The sequence below is a fragment of the Hyla sarda genome, chromosome 2 (genome assembly GCF_029499605.1).
Source record: "Hyla sarda isolate aHylSar1 chromosome 2, aHylSar1.hap1, whole genome shotgun sequence".
Lineage (NCBI taxonomy): Eukaryota > Metazoa > Chordata > Amphibia > Anura > Hylidae > Hyla > Hyla sarda.
The window spans coordinates 612426-627231 of record NC_079190.1 but is presented as its reverse complement, the minus strand read 5'-3'; the positions used below and the strand labels follow the sequence as shown (position 1 = coordinate 627231).

At 33.9% G+C, this 14806-nt stretch overlaps 1 protein-coding gene across 1 annotated transcript in view; it reads right to left on the bottom strand.

Moving 5' to 3' along the window:
• Positions 1 to 386: 386 nt before the first annotated feature.
• The window catches only part of LOC130358135 (olfactory receptor 51G2-like), a 62219-nt gene continuing 47799 nt past the window's right edge, over positions 387 to 14806 (bottom strand). Inside the window, exons 3-4 of the mRNA XM_056560964.1 lie at positions 2655 to 2688; positions 387 to 1361 (exon numbers count right to left, since the gene is read on the bottom strand). Coding sequence (XP_056416939.1) covers positions 387 to 1361; positions 2655 to 2688 — 1009 coding nt within the window. The remainder of the gene's footprint in view (positions 1362 to 2654; positions 2689 to 14806) is intronic.

Here is a 14806-nt window from a genome sequence, read left to right as displayed (position 1 = left end):
ATACTTAAAGGGGTATTCCGGGCAAAAACATCTTATCCCCTATCGAAAGGATAGGGGATAAGATGTCTGATTGCGGCCCCCCCCCCCCCCCCCGTAATACCCCTTTAATGATCGAAGCTTTGATCTAACGTCTATAACGTTATGCCGATAGTTCCATCTACAATGGAGGAGAGATGAGGGTTGTGAGGTCTCATTCTGATTAGGTTCTGATCCCAGGTCTTTAGGTGACAACAATATGATTACAGCTCTGGAGGCCTTAGTGGCCAATCTGCCTGGCTACTCCATGATACTCCCTTAACACATCCACATTACCAAGAACTGTACATCAGAAGTTGGATGAGATGTCTTCAGGCTTAGGGTGGGTCATCTTACTGGGACTTGATACTTTACCAGACAACCAAGAACTGGAAAGTTTTGCCAAAACTCTCGCGTATTTGCCGACTCCTGATGCTGTAAATGATTGGGTTGAGCATAGGTGGGACAAGCACGAAAGCATTGGCTATGACGTTTGTAAAAACTGGCGATGCATGTATATTAAATCTGTGCACCACCGATAGGCCCACCATGGGGACGTAGAACATGCAGACGGCACAGAGGTGTGACACACACGTGTTAAATAACTTATGCTGCTCCAGGGTGGAGGTGAGGTGAAGGACCGACCTGATGATCAAGACATAGGAGATGACAATGAGTATCATGTCTACAGTGACAGTGCCGAGGATGGCAGCAATGCCATATATGATGTTGAAGGTGTAGGTGCCATCACATGCCAACTTCATCACGTCCTGGTGCAAACAGTACGAGTGGGACAGGAGGTTCCCCTTACAGTATGGAAGAAAGGGGAGACTGCTCACTGCCGGAAGAAATAATGTCCCCCGGATGACTGATACCAAGATGATCTTGGCCACTACTGTGTTGGTAAGAATGGCCGCGTACCTTAGGGGGTGACAAATGGCAACAAGACGGTCAAAGGCCATAGCTGCTAAGAGTGAGGACTCCGTGATGGACAATAAATGGATGAAGAACATCTGTAGGAGACACGCTTGAGACTGAATGCTATAGTGGTGAAACAAGAAGATACCGAGCACTGAGGGGCTTGTGAACATCGAGAAGAAAATGTCAGTGACGGCCAGCGTGGACAGGAACAGGAACATCGGCTGACGGAGCTTGAAGTCACAACATATCACATAGAGGATGAGACCATTCCCAGCAATGGAGACAGAAAAAATTAGACAGAAGGGAACGGAGATCCAACCGTAGATGTCCTCCAGACCAGACAAGCCTGTGAGGTGGAACGTGGAGGGAATACGGCTGCCATTCACCATGACTATCTGCAGCCAATACCAGAAGACGCTGACCTCCTAATAGATAAAAGAAACCTGTGTCAGACGGATAAGAAGGTTCCACAGAGTCAAATGAACGAGAAGGTTCCACAGAGTCAAATGGATGAGACGGTTCCACAGAGTCAAATGGATGAGACGGTTCCACAGAGTCAAATGGATGAGACGGTTCTACAGAGAGTAAAAGTGCTGGGCTGCCACCCTTAGGCAACAATATATTTGACTCCTTCTTCCTCCGTCAGCGGTTTCTGCCATGTTTTTTCCTCCTCATCTCACATACAGAGCCATATGAGGGCTTGTTTTTTGTGGGACCAATTACACTTTTTAAAGACACCATAAAATGTACTGCAAAACAGAAAAAATAAATTTGAATTTTCTGTAAGAAAATCCCTATGCTTACAATCCTCCTCTTCTGACCCCTATAATTTTCTCATTTTTCCGTATATATGGGATATATGAGGGCTCATTTTTGTGCCGTGATCAGTAGTGAACACATGACTTGATAAAGAGAGCTGTGCTCTTGAAATGCGTCGTCTATATGTCATTATATCCCTTTTTATTATTTTACTATTGATGTCCGTGGTTTTTAACCTACCGTAGCGGTGTGTGCCCTTAGGAAAACCAGTTTTTAACTCTCCGTTCAAGCCTTCCAATGGAATCAAGTCTTCACTGCAAACTGTGAATCTACGGAACCGGGTCCTGGCTGCCGCGAAACTACTCCTGTTTATGCGCCAAAAAAATGTTGAGCTCTGAGCCCAACACGTTCAGGTACGTGGGCATTTTACAAAGTGGAAACTGGGACTGTGTTGCCCTTGGTAAGGCCACAAGGATAGCGCCACCACTGTCTGTTTTTCCTTCCATATAAACCTGTAATACTGTTCAGTGTTACACATAAGCATAGCGCTGATCGCACTGATCGGTATTATTGGCGATCTACTTCTCTGGTCTTCTGGAAGACAGACCAGAGGAGAAGACCCTGGCAGAATGGTGGAGGCAGGTGAGGGGACCTCCTTCCACCATTTTGGATGACCGGATCCCCACGGCAGTGCCGTGGGTGATCCGATCATCCACTATAACGCCCACATTGCCGCAGATGCAATTATCTGTATTGGTCACGGCATCTGAGGGGTTAAGGGCAGACACCAGCGCAACCGCCAGGTCGTCAGGTCCCTGGCTGCTGATAGCAGCCGGTTCCGGTGCTCGCGTCATGTACAGTTTTCAAAAACTACTAGAAATTTTTTTGGGGCATTTAATTTTTTTGTAGTTCACCGTACAGTAAATCTGACATGCACCATTTATTCTAAGGGTCAGTACCGGTTCAACAACACCACATTGGTCACATAACATCCTAGAAAAAAATGGAATATAAAATGATCAAAAACAAAAATAAGCCCTAATCTAGCTTCATAGGTGTAAAATAAAAAAGTTATAGGGGCTAGAATGAACAGATATTTTTTTCTTTTTTAAGTTTAATTTTTTTTTTTTAACCATCAAACAAAACAAAAATTATCCAAGTTTGGTATCATTGGAATCGTATCGACCCATAGATTAAAGTTTATGTCAGATTTACCACATTGTGAATTCTGAAAAAAATTATTGCCCCACAAAAACTGCCCAATTCCCTATAATTTTTTATATTTTTTTTATGTATTTAAAAATTTTTTCTGTCTTGATAATTTATTATATGATGAAATAAAGTGAAAAGTACACCTTGTTCCGCATAAAATAAGCAATACAAACTTTGTCAGTAGAAAAAAAAACAATTTGGGGTCTTAGAAGGGGAGGAGAAAAAAAAATGTGAACCAGAAATTAAAATTCTCCTGAAGGGGTTAATAGCAAAACAAAACAAAAAGTATCCGAATGTGGTATCGTTGGAACGGTACCGACCCCCTAGAATAAATGTCACATGTCAGATTTACTGTACGGTGAACGACAAAAAAAAAATAATAATAATAATTTCGCCTAACAATTTTTTTCTTGAATTTTTGAAAAAAACTCATCCTTTCTAACCATTTGTTTCTGGCTTCGTGCTACATTATAAAGTAACATAAATGGTGCCGGGGGAAAGCGCGACGGCTCCGTAATCCATCTCAGTCAGTGACAGAATTAAAATTCTTATTAAAAAGGGAGGAGGAAGGAAACGTGAGGCACAAATCTAAATTATGGGGTCGGGAAGGGGTTAAAGCTAGAATTAGTTGTGGCAATAATATGTTATATTATTCTTAATATTATTAAGCGGTTAAAATAGTAAAACAGAGCCGATATCTTCCAGAAACAGCACCCCCCCCCAGTCCTCAGGCTGTATGTGGTAATGCAGGTTAGGGTGCGTTCACACGGCCGTCTGTCCCCGTTTTTTTTTATCCCCGTTTCGGTTCCGTTCTTGCAGACTGTAAATGGATTAAAAACGGTTTAAAAAAAATCCCATTTATGTCAATGGGATTTTTGTTACAATCTGTTTATATCCGTTTGTACCCGTCTGCGCTCATTTCCGTTTTTTTGACGGCAGAAAAAACGGCACATGCAATATTTTTTCTTCCGTCAAAAAATTTAAAAAAAGTGAAGAAAATACGGATACGGTAAATTTAACATTGAAGTCTATGGAAAATGAGCCTTTAATGTCATCCGTTTGCATCCGTTACATAACGTTTTTTGATCCGTTTTTTTTTTTTTTGGTTTATTAACTGAACAATAATGGATACAAATGGATAACATCCGTTTGCGTCCTTTATTGTCCGTTTTTTATTTTTTTTTTGACGGGAGAAGAACGGGGCGGGTCTAGAAGGCCGTGTGAGCGCAGCCTTAGTTCCATAGAAGTGAATGGAGCCAAGTTGTAATACCGCACACAACCTGAGGACGGGGGTGGCACTGTTTTCGGAAGAAATTAGCTTAATTCTTGCGAAGTGATGTCACCGCTACATAACAATCGCCCGAAATCCAAATTTGATGAATTTTTCAATTGCAAGAAAACATTAACCACATCACTAGTGCTATAGAGCAGTGGTTGCCAACCAGGGTGCCTCCAGCTGTTGCAAAACTACAACTCCCAGCATGCCCGGACAGCCTTCGGCTGTCCGGGCATGCTGGGAGTTGTAGTTTTGCAGCAGCTGGAGGCACCCTGATTGGGAACCACTGCTATAGAGTGTAAGCTCCTAGGGTCAGGACTCTTTGTATTATATTGTGTGTATTATGTAGTTCTTTCCTCTCTACACCTTTATGGAGATAATAATAATAATAATAATCATCATCATCATCTCCGTCTCCCCATTCTGCAGGTTCCCACTCACCACAGCAGCGCAGAAGAATCAGGAGGAGATGAGGAGCAGAGAGGAGGCCGGAGATCAGGGTCATTTCTTGGAGATTCCTGTAGATCTGCAGAGAACATTCCGATCTGAGGAAGATTTATAATCCAGGGAGATCCCCCGAGTCCTGAACTTTAGAAATTATTTTATTCTCTTATGGACCCGTCTGAAAACCACAAATAATACCGGGAAATCTCCCTGGATCAGGTCTCAGGTCTTCTCATTAACTTATACTTATACTATTTATTTATTTATTTATTTATACTTTTATTATTTATTTATTTAATATTTATTTATATTATTTATTTATTTATTTAATATTTATTTATTTATTTATACTATTTATTTATTTATACTTTTATTATTTATTTATTTAATATTTATTTATATTATTTATTTAATATTTATTCATATTATTTATTATTTGTTTATACTATTTATTATTTATTTATTTACTTATTACTTATTTATTTATTATTTAATGTTTATTTATATTATTTATTATTTATTTATACTTTTATGTATTTATTATTTATTTATTTCATATTTATTTATATTATTTATTTATTTATTTATTTATTATTTCTTTAACATTTATTTATACTATTTCTTATTTTTTATTATTTATTTATATTATTTATTTCATATTTATTTAACATTTATTTATACTATTTATTATTATTTTTTATTTCATATTTATGTATACTATTTATTATTTATTTATTTACACTTTTATTATTTATTTAATATTTATTCATATTATTTATTTGTTTATACTATTTATTATTTATTTCTTATTTACTTATTACTTATTTATTTATTATTTAATGTTTATTTATATTTATTATTTATTTATACTTTTATTATGTATTTATTTATTTATTTCATATTTATTTATTATTTATTTAACATTTATTTATACTATTTATTATTTTTTATTATTTATTGATATAATTTATTTATTTATTTCATATTTATTTAACATTTATTTATACTATTTATTATTATTATTTTTCATATTTATTTATACTATTATTTATTTCATATTTATTTCTACTATTTATTTAATTAGATATACTATTTATTATTTATTTAATATTAATGTATACTATTTATTATTTATTCATACTATCTATTTATTATAATTTTTATTTATTTCATATTTATTTATATTATTCATTATTTATAATCTCTATAACAATATAACAAACTCTACAACGTAGAGGAACTCAGGTCAGGATGCTGAACAGGATATTAATCAACATACAAAACAGGACTGGATTCTACAGTGTGAACACGAATCAAGCAGAACAGACAAACATCCTAAAACCGTCAAGTGTAACAGACTAAAAACTACAATAAGCATGCTATATAACTACATCACTATACAATGAGCATGCTATATAACTACATCACTATACAATGAGCATGCTATATAACTACATAACTATACAATGAGCATGCTATATAACTACATAACTATACAATGAGCATGCTATATAACTACATCACTATACAATGAGCATGCTATATAACTACATCACTATACAATGAGCATGCTATATAACTACATCACTATACAATGGGCATGCTATATAACTACATCACTATACAATGGGCATGCTATATAACTACATCACTATACAATGGGCATGCTATATAACTACATCACTATACAATGGGCATGCTATATAACTACATCACTATACAATGGGCATGCTATATAACTACATCACTATACAATGAGCATGCTATATAACTACATAAATATACAATGGGCATGCTATATAACTACATCACTATACAATGGGCATGCTATATAACTACATCACTATACAATGGGCATGCTATATAACTCCATAACTATACAATGAGCATGCTATATAACTACATCACTATACAATGGGCATGCTATATAACTATATAACTATACAATGGGCATGCTATATAACTACATAACTATACAATGGGCATGCTATATAACTACATAACTATACAATGAGCATGCTATATAACTACATCACTATACAATGGGCATGCTATATAACTACATCACTATACAATGAGCATGCTATATAACTATATAACTATACAATGGGCATGCTATATAACTACATAACTATACAATGGGCATGCTATATAACTACATAACTATACAATGAGCATGCTATATAACTACATCACTATACAATGGGCATGCTATATAACTACATAACTATACAATGGGCATGCTATATAACTACATAACTATACAATGAGCATGCTATATAACTACATCACTATACAATGAGCATGCTATATAACTACATCACTACAATGGGCATGCTATATAACTACATAAATATACAATGAGCATGCTATATAACTACATAACTATACAATGGGCATGCTATATAACTACATCACTATACAATGGGCATGCTATATAACTACATCACTATACAATGAGCATGCTATATAACTATATCACTATACAATGGGCATGCTATATAACTACATAACTATACAATGGGCATGCTATATAACTACATCACTATACAATGGGCATGCTATATAACTACATCACTATACAATGAGCATGCTATATAACTACATCACTATACAATGGGCATGCTATATAACTACCATAACTATACAATGGGCATGCTATATAACTACATCACTATACAATGGGCATGCTATATAACTACATAACTATACAATGGGCATGCTATATAACTACATCACTATACAATGGGCATGCTATATAACTACATCACTATACAATGGGCATGCTATATAACTACATCACTATACAATGAGCATGCTATATAACTACATCACTATACAATGAGCATGCTATATAACTACATCACTACAATGGGCATGCTATATAACTACATAAATATACAATGAGCATGCTATATAACTACATAACTATACAATGGCATGCTATATAACTACATCACTATACAATGGGCATGCTATATAACTACATCACTATACAATGAGCATGCTATATAACTATATCACTATACAATGGGCATGCTATATAACTACATAACTATACAATGGGCATGCTATATAACTACATCACTAATACAATGGGCATGCTATATAACTACATCACTATACAATGAGCATGCTATATAACTACATCACTATACAATGGGCATGCTATAAAACTACATAACTATACAATGAGCATGCTATATAACTACATCACTATACAATGGGCATGCTATATAACTACATAACTATACAATGGGCATGCTATATAACTACATCACTATACAATGGGCATGCTATATAACTACATCACTATACAATGGGCATGCTATATAACTACATCACTATACAATGGGGCATGCTATATAACTACATCACTATACAATGGGCATGCTATATAACTACATCACTATACAATGGGCATGCTATATAACTACATCACTATACAATGGGCATGCTATATAACTACATCACTATACAATGGGCATGCTATATAACTACATAACTATACAATGGGCATGCTATATAACTACATCACTATACAATGGGCATGCTATATAACTACATAAATATACAATGGGCAATGCTATATAACTACATCACTATACAATGAGCATGCTATATAACTACATCACTATACAATGAGCATGCTATATAACTACATCACTATACAATGAGCATGCTATATAACTACATCACTATACAATGAGCATGCTATATAACTACATCACTATACAATGGGCATGCTATATAACCTCCATAACTATACAATGAGCATGCTATATAACTACATCACTATACAATGGGCATGCTATATAACTACAATCACTATACAATGGGCATGCTATACAACTACATAAATATACAATGGGCATGCTATATAACTACATCACTATACAATGAGCATGCTATATAACTACATCACTATACAATGGGCATGCTATATAACTACAATCAACTATACAATGGGCATGCTATATAACTACATCACTATACAATGAGCATGCTATATAACTACATCACTATACAATGGGCATGCTATATAACTACATAACTATACAATGAGCATGCTATATAACTACATCACTATACAATGGACATGCTATATAACTACATAACTAATACAATGAGCATGCTATATAACTACATCACTATACAATGAGCATGCTATATAACTACATAACATACAAATGGGCATGCTATATAACTACATCACTATACAATGAGCATGCTATATAACTACATCACTATACAATGGGCATGCTATATAACTACATCACTATACAATGGGCATGCTATATAACTACATCACTATACAATGGGCATGCTATATAACTACATCACTATACAATGAGCATGCTATATAACTACATCACTATACAATTGGGCATGCTATATAACTACATAAATATACAATGGGCATGCTATATAACTACATCACTATACAATGGGCATGCTATATAACTATATAACTATACAATGGACATGCCTATATAACTACATAACTATACAATGGACATGCTATATAACTACATAACTATACAATGAGCATGCTATATAACTACATCACTATACAATGGGCATGCTATATAACTATATAACTATAACAATGGACCATGCTATATAACTACATAACTATACAATGGACATGCTATATAACTACATCACTATACAATGAGCATGCTATATAACTACATCACTATACAATGGGCATGCTATATAACTACATCACTATACAATGGGCATGCTATATAACTGCATAACTATACAATGAGCATGCTATATAACTACATCACTATACAATGGGCATGCTATATAAACTACATCACTATACAATGAGCATGCTATATAACTACATCACTATACAATGGGCATGCTATATAACTACATCACTATACAATGGGCATGCTATATAACTACATCACTATACAATGGGCATGCTATATAACTACATCACTATACAATGAGCATGCTATATAACTACATAACTATACAATGGGCATGCTATATAACTACATCACTATACAATGGTCATGCTATATAACTACATCACTATACAATGAGCATGCTATATAACTACATCACTATACAATGGACATGCTATATAACTACATCACTATACAATGAGCATGCTATATAACTACATCACTATACAATGGGCATGCTATATAACTACATAACTATACAATGAGCATGCTATATAACTACATAACTATACAATGAGCATGCTATATAACTACATAAACTATACAATGGGCATGCTATATAACTACATCACTATACAATGAGCAATGCTATATAACTACATCACTATACAATGGGCATGCTATATAACTACATCACTATACAATGGGCATGCTATATAACTAACATCACTATACAATGGGCATGCTATATAACTACATCACTATACAATGGGCATGCTATATAACTACATAACTATACAATGAGCATGCTATATAACTACATAACTATACAATGAGCATGCTATATAACTACAATCACTATACAATGAGCATGCTATATAACTACATCACTATACAATGGGCATGCTATATAACTACATCACTATACAATGGGCATGCTATATAACTACATAACTATACAATGAGCATGCTATATAACTACATAACTATACAATGAGCATGCTATATAACTACATCACTATATACAATGGGCATGCTATATAACTACATCACTATACAATGGGCATGCTATATAACTACATAAACTATACAATGAGCATGCTATATAACTAACATAAATATACAATGAGCATGCTATATAACTACATCACTATACAATGGGCATGCTATATACTACTACTAACTATACAATGAGCATGCTATATAACTACATCACTATACAATGGGCATGCTATATAACTATATAACTATACAATGGGCATGCTATATAACTACATCACTATACAATGGGCATGCTATATAACTACATCACTATACAATGGGCATGCTATATAACTGCATAACTATACAATGGGCATGCTATATAACTACCATCACTATACAATGGGCATGCTATATAACTACATCACTATACAATGAGCATGCTATATAACTACATCACTATACAATGGGCATGCTATATAACTACATAACTATACAATGGGCATGCTATATAACTACATCACTATACAATAAGCATGCTATATAAACACATACACTATACAATGGGCATGCTATATAACTACATCACTATACAATGGGCGTGCTATATAACTACATCACTATACAATGAGCATGCTATATAACTACATCACTATACAATGGGCATGCTATATAACTACATCACTATACAATGAGCATGCTATATAACTACATCACTATACAATGGGCATGCTATATAACTACATAACTATACAATGGGCATGCTATATAACTACATCAATATACAATGGGCATGCTAAATAACTACATAAATATACAATGAGCATGCTATATAACTACATCACTATACAATGGCATGCTATATAACTACATCACTATACAATGGGCATGCTATATAACTACATCACTATACAATGGGCATGCTATATAACTACATCACTATACAATGAGCATGCTATATAACTACATCACTATACAATGGGCATGCTATATAACTACATAACTATACAATGGCATGCTATATAACTACATCACTATACAATGGGCATGCTATATAACTACATCACTATACAATGGGCATGCTATATAACTACATAACTATACAATGGGCATGCTATATAACTACATCACTATACAATAAGCATGCTATATAACTACATCACTATAAACTATGGGCATGCTATATAACTACATCACTATACAATGGGCATGCTATATAACTACATCACTATACAATGAGCATGCATATAACTACATCACTATACAATGAGCATGCTATATAACTACATCACTATACAATGGGCATGCTATATAACTGCATAACTATACAATGGGCATGCTATATAAATACATCACTATACAATGGGCATGCTATATAACTAACATCACTATACAATGGGCATGCTATATAACTACATAACTATACAATGAGCATGCTATATAACTACATAACTATACAATGAGCATGCTATATAACTACATCACTATACAATGGGCATGCTATATAACTACATCACTATACAATGGGCATGCTATATAACTACATAACTATACAATGGGCATGCTATATAACTACATCACTATACAATGAGCATGCTATATAACTACATCACTATACAATGGGCATGCTATATAACTGCATAACTATACAATGGGCCATGCTATATAACTACATCACTATACAATGAGCAAATGCTATATAACTAACATCACTATACAATGGGCATGCTATATAACTACATAAATATACAATGAGGCATGCTATATAACTACATAACTATACAATGAGCATGCTATATAACTCACATCACTATACAATGAGCATGCTATATAACTATATAACTATACAATGGACATGCTATATAACTACATCACTATACAATGGCATGCTATATAACTACATCACTATACAATGGGCATGCTATATAACTATCATAACTATACAATGAGCATGCTATATAACTACATCACTATACAATGGGCATGCTATATAACTACATCACTATACAATGGAGCATGCTATATAACTACATAACTATACAATGGACATGCTATATAACTACATCACTATACAATGGGCATGCTATATAACTACATCACTATACAATGAGGCATGCTATATATACTACATCACTATACAATGGGCATGCTATATAACTACATCACTATACAATGGGCATGCTATATAACTACATCACTATACAATGAGCATGCTATATAACTACATCACTATACAATGGGCATGCTATATAACTACATAACTATACAATGGGCATGCTATATAACTACATCACTATACAATGGGCATGCTATATAACTACATCACTATACAATGGGCATGCTATATAACTACATAAATATACAATGGCCATGCTATATACTACTTCACTATACAATGAGCATGCTATATAACTACATCACTATACAATGAGCATGCTATATAACTACATCACTATACAATGGGCATGCTATATAACTACATCACTATACAATGGACATGCTATATAACTACATCACTATACAATGAGCATGCTATATAACTACATCACTATACAATGGGCATGCTATATAACTACATAACTATACAATGGGCATGCTATATAACTACATAACTATAACAATGGGCATGCTATATAACTACATCACTATACAATGGGCATGCTATTATAACTACATCACTATACAATGAGCATGCTATATAACTACATCACTATACAATGGGCATGCTATATAACTACATCACTATACAATGAGCATGCTATATAACTACATCACTATACAATGAGCATGCTATATAACTACATCAACTATACAATGAGGCATGCCTATATAACTACATCACTATACAATGGCATGCTATATAACTACATCACTATACAATGGGCATGCTATATAAACTACATAACTATCAATATACAATGGGCATGCTATATAACTACATAACTATACAATGGGCATGCTATATAACTACAATAACTATACAATGGGCATGCTATATAAACTACATCACTATACAATGGAGCATTGCTATATAACTACATAACTATACAATGGGCATGCTATATAACTACAACTATACAATGGGCTGCTATATAACTACATCACTATACAATGGGCATGCTATATAACTACATCACTATACAATGGGCATGCTATATAACTACATCACTATACAATGTGCATGCTATATAACTACATCACTATACAATGGGCATGCTATATAACTACATAACTATACAATGGGCATGCTATATAACTACATCACTATACAATGGGCATGCTATATAACTACATCACTATACAATTGAGCATGCTATATAACTACATCACTATACAATGGGCATGCTATATAACTACATAAATATCCAATGGGCATGCTATATAACTAGCATAACTATACAATGAGCATGCTATATAACTACATCACTATACAATGGGCATGCTATATAACTACATCACTATACAATGGGCATGCTATACTAACTACATCACTATACAATGGGCATGCTATATAACTACATCACTATACAATGGGGCATGCTATATAACTACAATCACTATACAATGGGCATGCTATATAACTACATCACTATACAATGGCATGCTATATAACTACATCACTATACAATGGGCATGCTATATAACTACATCATCTATACAATGGGCATGCATATATAACTACATAACTATACAATGGCATGCTATATAACTACATAACTATACAATGGGCATGCTATATAACTACATAACTATACAATGAGCATGCTATATAACTACATCACTATACAATGAGCATGCTATATAACTACATCACTATACAATGGGCATTGCTATATAACTACATCACTATACAATGGGCATGCTATATAACTACATCACTATACAATGGGCATGCTATATAACTACATAACTATACAATGGGCATGCTATATAACTACATCACTATACAATGAGCATGCTACTATAACACCTAACTATACAATGGGCATGCTATATAACTACATCACTATACAATGGGCATGCTATATAACTACATCACTATACAATGAGGCATGCTATATAACTACATCACTATACAATGGGCATGCTATATAACTACATCACTATACAATGGAGCATGCTATATAACTACATCACTATACAATGGAGCATGCTATATAACTACATCACTATACAATGGGCATGCTATATAACTACCATCACTATACAATGAGCATGCTATATAACTACATAACTATACAATGAGCATGCTATATAACTACATCACTATACAATGGGACATGCTATATAACTACATCACTATACAATGAGCATGCTATATAACTACATCACTATACAATGGGACATGCTATATAACTACAATCACTATACAATGGAGCATGCTATATAACTACATCACTATACAATGGGCATGCTATATAACTACATAACTATACAATGAGCATGCTATATAACTACATCACTATACAATGAGCATGCTATATAACTACATCACTATACAATGAGCATGCTATATAACTACATCACTATACAATGGGCATGCTATATAACT